General features: G+C 43.3%; 1 protein-coding gene across 1 annotated transcript; it reads left to right on the top strand.

The window, feature by feature from the left end:
• The first annotated feature begins 1,134 nt into the window (after positions 1-1,134).
• On the top strand, positions 1,135-12,589 carry LOC112260240 (rhodopsin kinase grk7a-like). Its single transcript, XM_024435179.2, has 4 exons — positions 1,135-1,911; positions 2,434-2,877; positions 10,051-10,331; positions 10,819-12,589. The coding sequence occupies exons 1-4, from the start codon at positions 1,315-1,317 to the stop codon at positions 11,156-11,158; spliced, it is 1,662 nt and encodes a 553-aa protein (XP_024290947.1). The 5' UTR covers positions 1,135-1,314; the 3' UTR covers positions 11,159-12,589.
• Positions 12,590-13,020: the final 431 nt, after the last annotated feature.

Below are 13,020 nucleotides of genomic sequence, written 5' to 3'. Positions count from 1 at the left end.
GCTGTTATGGCAGCATAGAGGGGACTCCATATTAATGCCCATGATTCTGGAATGAGAGGTTAAACGAGCAGGTGTCTACATTATTTTGGTCATGTAGTGTATTTGATACTTGGTTTGGCAAAATGCCTGTATGAGCATCAATATCATGTCCACGTGGTTCACTGTATTTAAGTGACATTGACACAGCAAACAGGAATCATTAGGAGATCAATCTGTACTGGCTCCACAGTAAAAATATCCAATCATTCCCAAACGATATGAATCGTTCTGATCTGTTGCCGATCTGATATCCCCCATTAAGCCTCACATGGCTGAGACCAGAGGAGCCCTGGGAGGTAGAGTGCTCAAGGTTTAACATTTACTTTCAAATTTTCATAAGAGGATAAACTGTCATATTCATTGTAAGGGTATATGTGGGAAATTATAGCTATATTATGAGATAAATATAACATTTAGAATGTTTTAAACTATGTGAGGAGTTTTAAGAAAAATATGCAAATAATTGTATGTTTCTGTATGTTAGCTCAAATGAAGAACAAGTTATCCCATGCGGTTAACAATGTGTCTCTGTGCTCTGAGTTCAGTGTGTGTGTGCGTGAGAGAGAGAGAGCACGGTGGGGAGGAAGGAGAGGCAATCAGATTACGAGTAAGCTCTCTGAAGTGAACTGCTGATATTGGGAGACAGAGAGCGAAAAAGTCAAGAGAGCTACCTTTGTTGACCTGGTTCTTTGCAAGGCCATTGTTTACTCTACTTACAACTCTTGATCCCTCTATTGTTTTCAATAAATGTTGGTTTGTTGAAAACAAAATGGCATGTGGATGAGGGATGTTTGAGTGAGTATGTGTGTTGTTTGTGTGTATGAGTGTGTGCAGACAGATCTTCTTCCTTTCTTCACATCATCTCGCCCTTAGTTTTTAGTCAACAGAACTCAATGGGCCCCGCAAGTCACAGGTCGACAACGGGCCAAATATAGAGAGCCATAAAGCCTCTTAGGAGAGAACCTTCTTATGTTTCCCTTTCCGTGACCAGCATCTACGAATAGACCACACAAATATCCTTAAGTCAAAATCCCTCCCAGGTATTTAATTCTGAATGAGTAATTACTGGGTGTGTCAGTGTGTCTTAGGTCTGCAGGTACTTGTGGTGTAGTCGCTCATTCACACCCTGGCTTTGGAGTGAGTCGCACACTCACACAGACACGCACACTCACACAGACACGCACACTCAGAAACACACTGCACCGAGCAAGGGATCCTAAGGAACCGCTGAAGAACCCAGTCGCGTAGGTGGGACAGATCGACAAAGCCGCCAAGATGTGTGACATGGGGGGATTGGATAACCTTGTGGCCAACACGGCCTACCTGAAAGCCCAGGGTGGCGACGACAAGGAGATGAAAAAGCGTCGTCGAAGTCTGTCACTACCTAAGGCCGAGATGTGTGTCGCCATCAGGGAAACTGTGGATAAGAACTTTGAGTCGCTCTGCGAGAGGCAGCCGATCGGCAAGAAGTTTTTCCGGCAGTTCCTGGCTGCTACCCCAGAGTACATCAATGCCGCTGAGTTCCTGGATGAGCTGAATGACTGGGATCTGGCGGAAGGCGCTGACAAGGACAAGCAGAGGACAAACATGATAAACAAGTTCTGCAAGGACGCCTCCAAGAACTTCCTGACCTACCTCACTGCGGAGGTAGCCGACAAGTGCAAGGCAGTGACGGACAATGACTTTGATGAAGTGATCAATGTTAAGGTGAAGGAAGCCACACGGGAGTTTCTGAAAGACAAACCCTTCACGGATTACCAAACTAGCCCCTTCTTTGACAAATTTCTGCAGTGGAAGGAGTACGAGAAGCAGCCCATCAGTGATAAAACCTTCTATGAGTTCAGAACTCTGGGCAAGGGAGGTTTCGGAGAGGTAAGCATGTAGAAACCAATACAGTAGCAGCATGTCTTGGCAACATGTGCAAAATGTGTCAGTAATATGTATCTGCAATATTATCTATTTATTGAATATGTAAAACCTTTGTGACAACAGGAAAATGCACACAAGAACTATGCACAAAATAAATGATTAATCCTATGTAGTCTTTCCCATAGTTTCACTGATGCACAGTGTCTATTAGTACAAAATACACCTCAGGTAGCACCTCAGTTTGTCTTTGCAAAGAACTAATCTCTCTCTCTAAAAGTTGACCCACAGGTCTTCATTTTTTTATCCGTTTCATCACACCTTACTCTTCCATGCATACTTTCAAGGTTGTATCATTATTGAGTTGTTTCAAAAGATGAGAATTGTCAATAAAAACCAAATGTCTCCTTGTTAGAGCATAGGGGCAGTATCAAAGCTTAGTGTCATGAGGCGCCATTTATACAACCGTTAGGGAGCTTTGCTGAGGTATTCAGGAGTCCTCTTAACCCATGGCCTCCCTCTGTCCAGGTATGTGCCGTACAGGTGAAAAACACAGGCCAGATGTACGCCTCCAAGAAGCTGTGCAAGAAACGCCTGAAGAAGAAACATGGTGAGAAGATGGCCCTGCTGGAGAAGCAGATCCTGGAAAAGGTCAACAGCCTGTTCCTTGTCAACCTGGCCTACGCCTACGACACCAAGACCCACCTGTGCCTTGTCATGACTCTGATGAACGGCGGTGACCTCAGGTACCACATCTATTACGTCAGTGAGAAGACCAAGGGTATTGAGATGCCACGTATCATCTACTACACAGCACAGATCTGCACAGGCATCCTTCATCTGCATGAAATGGATATCATATACCGTGACATGAAGCCAGAGAACGTGCTGCTGGACAGCTTTGGCCAGTGCCGACTCTCTGATCTGGGTTTGGCCGTGGAGCTGCCCGCCGGAAAGACCATCTCCCAGAAGGTAAGCCTTTTGAAGTTGTTTTTTTTTAAGAACTTGTAGTTTACTATGACAATGAGAAACTATCAAAAGTCGGTAGCAGTAGGGATGGTGGAGAATGAAGAGATTATGAGAATGTCATGACAATGAAGGCAATAAGACAGAGAGTTGAAGACGTGAAAGGTTCCTTTATGATTGCGATCTGACAGCAAGCTTGCAGAAAAATGACCTTTTCAACATAGTGTGACAATTTCAATGGTTCACATGTCTGTAGCTTCTAATGTATTTGCAAGGGACTTCTCATGAATTGTCAATGCCAGGTGCACCGGTTTGTGTCAAGAACTGCAACACTTCTGGGATTTTCACACTCAACAGTTTCCTGAATGTATCAAGAATGGTCCACCACCCGAAAGACATCCAGCCAACTTGACACAACTGTGGGAAGCATTGGAGTCAACATGGGCCCGCATCCCTGTGGAACGCTTTCAACACCTTGTAGAATATGTGCCTCGATAAATTGGAGCTGTTCTGAGGGGAAATGGGGGTGGGGGGGTGCAACTCAATATTAGGAAGATGTCCATAATATTTTGTACACTCAGTGTATAGGTTGGGATAAAGTGACTAGGCAACAGGATTGATCATAGACAGTAGCAGCAGTGTATCTGAAAAGAGTGCAAGAGTGCAATAAAGGTCTATGCAGATAATCCAGGTAGCTACACTACATGACCAAAAGTATGTGGACATATGTGCTTGTCAAACATCTCATTCCAAAATCCTGGGCATTAATATGGAGTTGGTCCCCCCTTTGCTGCTATAACAGCCTTCACTCTTCTGGGAAGGCTTTCCACTAGATGTTGGAACATTGCTGTGGGGACTTGCTTCCATTTCAGCCACAAGCCACAAGAGCATTAGTGAGGTCAGGCACTGATGTTGGGTGATTAGGCCTGGCTCAGCGTTCCAATTCATCCAAAAGGTGTTTGATGGGGTTGAGGTCAGGGCTCTGTTAAGGCCTATCAAGTTCTTCCACACCGATCTTGAAAAAAACATTTCTGTATGGACCTCACTTTGTGCACGAGGGCATTGTCATGCTGAATCAGGAAAGGGCACAAAATTGTCTAGAATGTCATTGTATGCTGTAGCGTTAAGATTTCCCTAGTCCGAACCATGAAATGTTTCATCACTCCAGAGAATGCCTTTCCAGAATCCAGAATCCAATGGCGGTGAGCATTACAGCACTCCAGCCGACACTTGGCATTGCATATGGTAGTCCTTGACCTGTGTGCGGCTAGTCGGCCATGCAAACCCATTTCATGAAGCTCCCGACTAACAGTTCTTGTGCTGATGTTGCAGTTTGGAACTTGGTAATGAGTGTTGCAACCGAGGACAGACGTTTTTTACGCGCTGGGCGCTTCAGCACTCAGTGTTCCCGTTCTGTGAGCTTGTGGGGCCTACCACTTCGCGGCCGAGCCGTTGTTGCTCCTAGACATTTCCACTTTACAGTAACAGCACTTACAGTTAACCTTGGCAGCTCTAGCAGGGCAGAAATTTGACAAACTGACTTGCTGGAAAGGTGCTATCCTTTGACGGTGCCACGTTGAAAGTCACTGGGCTCTTCAGTAAGGCCAATCTACTAACAATGTTTGTATATGGAGACTGCATGGCTGTGTGGTCGATTTTTATATACCTGTCAGCAACGGTGTGGATGAAATAGCCAAATTCACACATTTTAAGGTGTCCACATACTTTTGTATATATAGTGTATTTGGTTAACTATTTAGCAGTCTTATGGCTTAGGGGTAGAAGCTGTTCAGGGTCCTTTTAGTTCCAGACTTGGTGCACCAGTACCGCTTGCCATGCAGTAGCAGAGAGAACAGTCTATGACCTGGATGGCTGGAGCTTTTGACAATTTTTATACCTGCCTAGGATGAGCTATTAGATGATGGGGCTAAATATGTTTTCCCTGGAAATGGGGTCCTGCCAGGGTTAGGGTTAGTGACTTTTGACCTAATTTATATTCTATCTGAACCCTCTCTCTGTCTCTAAAGCATTTGCTGTAAATCTGGAGAGGGCTTACTGGATCGTTAAGGATCTGTCCAAGAGGAGACTGCCTTCATTATATAATCCATTTGATCCCTAGTGGTTATTATAGCCCAGCCTTTGCTGGGCTTATAGGATGAACATTTTTGGGGCTGAGTGACTGCGTTGAAAGTCAAGTTGGGGGTTTGGTTGGTTTGGGTAGGGAATATGTCAAGGGGTGTCCTCTTGCAACAAACACTGATCTCAACAGTGAAAAAGAGATTCTGGGATCATTTGTGTACAGTTTACTGCCTAAACTTGTGTACAGCACCTTTGTGCTATTTAAAGATAGGCTATACTTATGTAGCCTATTGAGAATGTAGAATGGTCTATGGAACATGTCTGTCTTTCCAACAAACCAGGATTCAAAAATCTGACCAATCAAAGACACAGTACAGGAGTTTGCAAGACAAAGAACAAAAAAACAGATAGTTTAGAAGCATCTCCTCAAATCAAATCAAGTCAAATATTATTGGTCACATACACGTGTTTAGCAGATGTTATTGAGGTGTAGCAAAATGCTTATTTTTCTAGCTCCACTTAAATAACGCAGTAATATCTAACAAATAACATATAACAATTTCACAATAATACACACAATACACACAAATATAAAGTAAAAGAATGGAATTAAGAATAAATAAATATTTGGATGAGCAATGTCGGAGCAGCATAGACAAAGATACATTAGAATAGAATAGAATACATATGAGATGAGTAATGCAAGATATTTACACATTATTAAAGTGACTAGTGTTACGTTATTTAAGTGGCCAGGGATTTCAAGTCTATACAGGGAAGCAGCCTCTAAGGTGCTACTGATGGCTATTTAACAGTCTGATGGCCTGAGAGTCTCTTAGTCCCAGCTTTGATGCACCTGTACTGACCTCACCTACTGGATAACAGCGGGGTGAACAGGCAGTGGCTCGGGTGGTTGTTGTGGCGGTAAGCAAATTGGGGCGGTAAGCAAATTGAAGTGGGTTTAGGGTGGCAGTTAAGGTAGAGGTGATTTGATGCTTGACTAGTCTCTCAAAGCACTTCATGATGACAGAAGTGAGTGCTATGGGGCAATAGTCATTTAGTTCAGTTACCTTTGCTTTCTTGGGTACAGGAACAATGGTGGACATCTTGAAGCATGTGGGGGATGCAGACTGGGATAGGGAGAGGTTGAATATGTTGGTAAACACTCCAGCCAGCTGGTCTGTGCATGCTCTGAGGACGCGACTAGGGATGTCAGCAGCCTTGCGAGGGTTAACATTCATAAATGTCTTACTCACGTCATCCACGGAGAAGGAGAACCCACAGTCCTTGATAGCGGGCTGCATCGGGGCACTGTGTTATCCTCAAAGCGAGCAAAGAAGGTGTTTAGCTTGTCTGGAAGCAAGACGTCGGTGTCCACGACATGGCTGGTATTCCCTTTGTAGTCCGTGCCACGTACGTCTCGTGTCTGAGCCATTGAATTGCGACTCCACTTTGTCTCTATACTGACATTTGCCTGTTTGATTGTCTTGCGGAATTAATAACTACACTGTTTGTATTCGGCCATATTCCCAGTCACCTTGCCATAGTTAAATGTGGTGGTTTGCGCTTTCAGTTTTGTGTGAATGCTGCCATCTATCCACAGATGTTAGGGTAGGTTTTATTTCTTGTTAGGGTAGGTTTTAATAGTCACAGTGGGTACATCATATTCTATACACTTCCTGATAAACTCAGTCACCATATCAGTGTATTCGTTCATGTTATTCATAGAGGCTAACCGGAACAAATCCCAGTCCGTGTGATCAAAACAATCTTGAAGTGTGGATTCCGATTGGTCAGACCATTGTTGAATAGTCCTTAGCACGGGTACTTCCTGCTTGAGTTTCTGCCTATAGGAAGGGAGGAGAAAAATGTAGCTGTGATCAGATTTGCCAAATGCAGGTCGGGGGAGGGCCTTGTAGGTATCCCGTAAGTTGGAGTAGCAGTGGTCAAGTGTTTTAGCAGCGAGAGTACTACAGTCAATGTGTTGATAGAACTTCAGTAGCGTTTTCTACAAATTGTATTTGTTAAAATCTCCAGCTACAATACACGTGGTCTCAGAATATGTGGTTTCCAGTTTGCATAAAGTCCAGTTAAGTTCTTTAAGGGTCATCGTGGTATCGGCTTGAAGGGGAATATACACAGCTGTGACTGTAACCAAAGATCATTCTCTTGGGAGGTAATACAGTTGGCATTTGATTGTGAGGTACTCTATGTTGGGTGAACAAAAGGACTTAAGTTCCTGTATGTAATCACAATCACACCATGAGTAGTTAATCATGAAAAACTCACCCCTGCCCTTCTTCTTCCAGGAGAGATATTTATTCCTGTCTGCGTGATGAACTGAGAACCCAACTGGCTGTATGGACTCAGACAGTATATCCCTATAGAGCCATGTTTCCATGAAACAGAGTATGTTTACAATACCTGATGTCTCTCTGGAAGGAAATCCTCGCCCTGAGCTTGTCAAGTTTATTATCCAGAGACTGAAAATTAGTGAGTGATATACTCGGAAGTGGTGGGTGGTGTGTGTGCCTCCTTAGTCGGACTAGAAGTCCACTCCGAATACCTCTTCTCCACCTGCAGTGTTTTGGATCAGCCTCTGGAATGTTACGTTTTTTATTTGACCTTTATTTAACTAGGCAAGTCAGTTAAGAACAAATTCTTATTTTCAATGACGGGCAGTGAACAGTTGGTTCACTGCCTGGTTCAGGGGCAGAGCGACAGATTTGACCTTGTCAGCTCGGGGATTCGATCTTTCTGTTACTAGTCCAACGCTCTAACCACTAGGCTACCTCCCTAATCAGTTCAACGGCCCTGGACAAAGGATCCAATTCGGGAAAGTCGTATTCCTGGTCGTAATGTTGGTAATGCTGGTGAGTTACCGTCGCTCTGATATCCAAAAGTTATTCCCGGTTGTATGTAATAACACAAAAACATTCTGGGCTAATAATGTAAAGAATAACACTTAAAAAACTAAATACTGCAAAGTTGTCTAGGTGATTCAGAGTAGACAAGGCTAATTGTGTTAATTGTTATAATTGTGTTGGTCCCTGGGTGTTTAACTGATACTTGATGAAAAGTGCATATGTGGAAGACTTTTTCCTGTGCTAGTTCCTAAGATGATGTGTGTACGTGTATCAATCATGTGAACCAGACTACCATTAGCTGTACTGTAAAAATTATTCATTATTGAGTTTTACAGATTGGGGCATCTCTGCAGGTCAATAGTGGCAAAGAGTAAGTTGCAGGCTCTATAGAAGCCCAGTAAGCTCATTATCCAGTGATCTTCTCTGGTCCTCATTGGCAGACCAGGGAGCTGTGGCTAACCCCCCAAAGGCTTGGCTGGCTTTGGCCTTTTAAGCCTCTTACTTAGCAGGCATTACACAAATCTGTTCCCTGATCAGACTGGTCAAATCAGGTAAACCATACATTAAAGAATGTATGTGTAGTGTTGTTATTTCTTGACTATGTATTAGTGAGCCCAATAAAATAACTTTGCCTGTGGGGTTTCATGTAAAAGCATACATATCCATATTGTTGGGCAGTTTTGAAGTGATTTAGATTTAGATTTTACTACAATAAAAGTTGAAAAGGTCATGCAGAATACCCAAGGTACTCAATGGAGTAAGCAAGGTGATCTCTCCCTTGTCCATTGCCCTTGGATCTACCAAAAAAGTCAAGGAATTAGAGGACAAAGTTTTCCCCAGCTGTTTGGCCAATGTCCTCACTGAGTCAAGGCTGGACCAATCAGGTGTTTGGAGGGCTTTGATTTGACCAATCACAGGGAGTATTCCATAGCTGATGAAATGAAAAATCCAATGCAATCCATGTTTTGGAGAGGTGCTTTCAACGTGCTTAGCGTTTAAGCCCCGGGTCAATAGTCAACTTAAGAATGGGAGTGGCAAGTCCATTCCTCTTAAATAAGTGTACAAGGAGAAACCTGGCAAGCAGGCCTGCTTAAACTCATGCAGGATAAAATCTAATAGATATCTGATACCAGTCAGACAAGGGGAGAAGCCCTTGAAATCATGCTAAAGATCTAATTTATAGGGCTGTGGTAGCAAGCACACTTTGAAGGTATCATCCTCTACAGCATGGTTCCCCAACTGGTGGCCTGTAGGGCAAATTTATCCCCCCCAAGTTTTCTAAGCAAAACTAAATAAATAATATGTATTTTATTTTATGTTCATTGTTGGCCATAAAAGACTGTAAAAACATCAGGAAATGAGCTCCAAGTGATTTTAATTTTGGAAATCTGTTCCCAAGTATTCCCACGCATAATAGAGAGATACATGTGATCATATACAACGCAAGGTTTGAAATTATTACGTTTTAGTCAAGACAAAATCGCCCCGCGGCTGAATCTAGTTGATAATCCCTGCTCCACAGTACAAAACCACAGGTTTGATCATTCTCAACAGGATGTATTACTACTCACATTTGTATTGCTGCTGTTCCAGTTTCAACTGACCTGAGCCCTAGGACCATGCCCCAGGACTACCTGACATGATGACTCCTTGCTGTCCCCAGTCCACCTGGCCATGCTGCTGCTCTAGTTTCAACTTCCACCTGACTGTGCTGCTGCTCCAGTTTCAACTGTTCTGCCTTATTATTATTCGACCATGCTGGTCATTTATGAACATTTGAACATCTTGGCCATGTTCTGTTATAATCTCCACCCGGCACAGCCAGAAGAGGACTGGCCACCCCACATAGCCTGGTTCCTCTCTAGGTTTCTTCCTAGGTTTTGGCCTTTCTAGGGAGTTTTTCCTAGCCACCGTGCTTCTACACCTGCATTGCTTGCTGTTTGGGGTTTTAGGCTGGGTTTCTGTACAGCACTTTGAGATATCAGCTGATGTACGAAGGGCTATATAAATAAATTTGATTTGATTTGATTTAATGCTATGATTGTGCATGGTTATCCATATAGATGTGTGAGTGTGTTTCTGTCTGTCTGTGTGTATAGAAAATGTGCCAAACTAAAACTAAAATGTATATATTTCAAACATACTGTACAATGATGAGTTGTCCTCTTATTGTCTCCTTCATCTTTCTACCCTACTCCTGAATCTCTCTCCTACCTCCCCTACCCCGTCCCAGGCTGGAACCGGAGCATACATGGCCCCTGAGATCCTACAGGATGTTCCCTATAGGACGTCCGTGGACTGGTGGGCCCTGGGCTGCAGCATCTACGAGATGGTGGCCGCCTACACCCCTTTCAAGGGTCCCGAATCCGGGAAGCAGAAGGTGGAGAAGGAGGAGGTGCAGCGTCGCATCATCAATGATGAACCCCCATGGGAGCACAAGAACTTTGATGCGCCCACAAAGGCCATCATCCAGGAGTTCCTTAAGAAGAAGACTGATGAACGCCTGGGCTGCAAGTAAGAGCATCGGTCCGTCCAGGCTACGACTAATATTTGCAATAATAACAATTCTCTATTTCCTACTGATGTTGTCATTTATGAAGAAACAGCCCTTTCAAGTCAGGTAGCTCACCATTGCTGGGATAATAGCGTTTTGGCTGTCTGGCTAGCTTGATGGCAAGGGTTGGCCATTCCTTTTCAATTCCATTCAATTTCCAGTTCCAAGTGATCCTTATTGAATTGGAATGTCAGTGTACTTCCTGAATTTACAGGAATTTAAATGGAATTGACCCCAACCCTGTTGATGGCAAATATGCTAGCATGCTGATACAACAGATTTTCAACTCTGTTATTAGTCATCTACCTACATTACAATTGATCAAGGCAGAATCAAGACTATCCAAAGCACTCTGAAAACAACTAGTCAACTGTGTCGTAAACCTATTTAGCCTTGACCTGCCAGTATGATCCTAATGCGGAGGTGTCAAAATTCTGTCCTCTACAGGGGAGGCGGCGAGGATCCCCGAAAACACGAGTGGTTCAAGGCCATCAACTTCCCTCGTCTGGAGGCTGGTCTGATCGACCCCCCTTGGGTGCCCAAGCCCAACGTGGTGTACGCCAAGGACACTGGCGACATTGCTGAGTTCTCTGAGATCAAGGGCATTGTGTTCGATGCCAACGATGAGAAGTTCTTCAAGGAGATTGGCACGGGAGCCGTAGCCATTCCATGGCAACAGGAGATGATAGAAACGGGACTGTTTGACGAGCTCAATGACCCCAACAGGAAAGAGTCCGCTGGGGGGGGTGACGACGAGGGAAAGTCTGGCACGTGCACACTGCTGTGAGCAACCAAAGTTGGCACATATATACACAAGTGTGTCACCGACACATCAACTGATTCGCTCATGTTCTGTAAAACTACAACAAAAAATTACACACACAAATTATTTTACAAGGGAGGAGAGCAGCAGGAGAGAGAGAGATGAGGTATCCTTCCCTGGAACGGGTTGGTTGCCATTGATTTTAGTAGCCAAATGTGGCTTTACCAAGATTGGTATTGTCTCTTCAGATTGCAGCTACTCCCAGATGTTTCACATGATGTAGTAGTGCCCCCCTGGTCAACATGGAGTAAGAGTAAAAGAGTAAAATACAAAAACATTATATGATTAATGGATAAATACAGGCCTCTGGTTACATACAACCTGCACCAGAAAGATTAGCATATGCAGACAGCAGTGCTAGCCCTCAAACCTAGGCATTGGCCACAATGGAGCACGATATGCTGAATGAATTAGTTCAGGAATATGGTTGGGATCTCGTTCTTGATTGTGGTGCATTAATTTAATTTGATACAGCTATGTTTTTTTTCTCGCTCCCCCCACCCTCCTACATTCCTTTTGCCTCTCTAAAGGCAGAGGTGATAACTTTTTTGGGACACTTCACCTATATTACAAATTTCACCTGGAAGCAATCAAAAGCAAATAAATTATGATTTCTACCAACAGAAATGATTTCAAATTAAATGTGGTGGAGGTAACATTTACTTACCTACAGTGACTCTTCACCTTTAAACCCAGTGAAGTCAATCACTACATTTCCAAGCAGGTGGACTTCACAGTCCAGCATCTAGTTTTATTTTAAAACGGTGTTGTATATGAATATAAATATGTATATTTATGCACTGAGAGGGGAGAAATCCACAGATTAGGTGCTAGTCAGAACTGGAAGAATGCTCAACTCTTGTGTTTGGGAAGGTTCTATGCCCTGGTTTGTCAGGAGAGAGGAATGTAGAGAAAAGGCCGTTGGACTCTATATTCGAAAGTTGAACATTTAGAGGAGTTGTGTTCTTGTACCAGCCCCCCCCAAAATGTGAATTTTTAGGGCTTTCTTCCTCCCTGAGATATGTGTGTGCACCTTTAACTAGAAAATTGCTTCCATCGATGTGATTTGTCTGAAGTTCGAGATATATGTACAAATCTCAAGTTAGAATCTAGTTAGCCAGCTAGCCTTCAAAACCTTTAACAAAAAAAAAATCACATTTCCCTTTTGTCTTGTCTCAAGACTTATTTCATATAACTTTAAATTGACAAACTTTCCAGATCTTGACCAGTATTATGTTTTTACAGTAAATATGTTAATTATACTCTGAATATAAATATACTTGTAAATATAATATGAGAGAAAACATTACATATGCTACTGTAGGAATGTCAGACATTTATCAGGGACTTGCTTGAATTTTGAATTATTTGAATAAAAAAAAGATATGTATTTTACAGTTTGTGTTTTTTCTTACTACCTGCGGTGGTCAACCCTAACCCGGACGATGCTGGACAACTTGTGCACCGCCCTATGGTACTCCTAATCAACGCCGGTTGTGATAGAGCTTGGAATCGAACCAGGGTCTGTAGTGACACCTCTAGCACTGAGGTGCACCACTCGGGAGCCCCAAAATAGATGCATTACAAAATGGCATTTAGCTACTGAAAAGGATAGGTGGGGAAAATAGAGCTCAACCCTGGGATTTGTTTAGGTGACCAAATCAATAGACTACTGGAGGGGAGTAAGCACAGGGTGAAAGAGACATGGAAAAGGAACGAAAGAGTGGGAGAGGAAGCAGAGCAAAAGATGTATGAAGAGAAAACTGTGTGCTTTTTATTCGTTTTTGAGTGAAACAGAATGGGTGGAGGGGACATCCCTGACATTT

This window comes from Oncorhynchus tshawytscha, linkage group LG10 (assembly GCF_018296145.1).
Source record: "Oncorhynchus tshawytscha isolate Ot180627B linkage group LG10, Otsh_v2.0, whole genome shotgun sequence".
NCBI classification, from domain to species: Eukaryota; Metazoa; Chordata; class Actinopteri; order Salmoniformes; family Salmonidae; genus Oncorhynchus; species Oncorhynchus tshawytscha.
Note: the sequence above shows the minus strand (reverse complement) of the source record. Positions and strands in the feature narration are given on the sequence as shown.

Coding starts and splice junctions, on each gene's coding strand:
- LOC112260240 (XM_024435179.2), top strand. CDS start 1,315: ATGTGTGACATGGGGGGATTGGATAACCTTGTGGCCAACACGGCCTAC. Junction 1,912..2,433: donor GCAAGGGAGGTTTCGGAGAG/GTAAGCATGTAG, acceptor CCCTCTGTCCAG/GTATGTGCCGTACAGGTGAA. Junction 2,878..10,050: donor GAAAGACCATCTCCCAGAAG/GTAAGCCTTTTG, acceptor ACCCCGTCCCAG/GCTGGAACCGGAGCATACAT.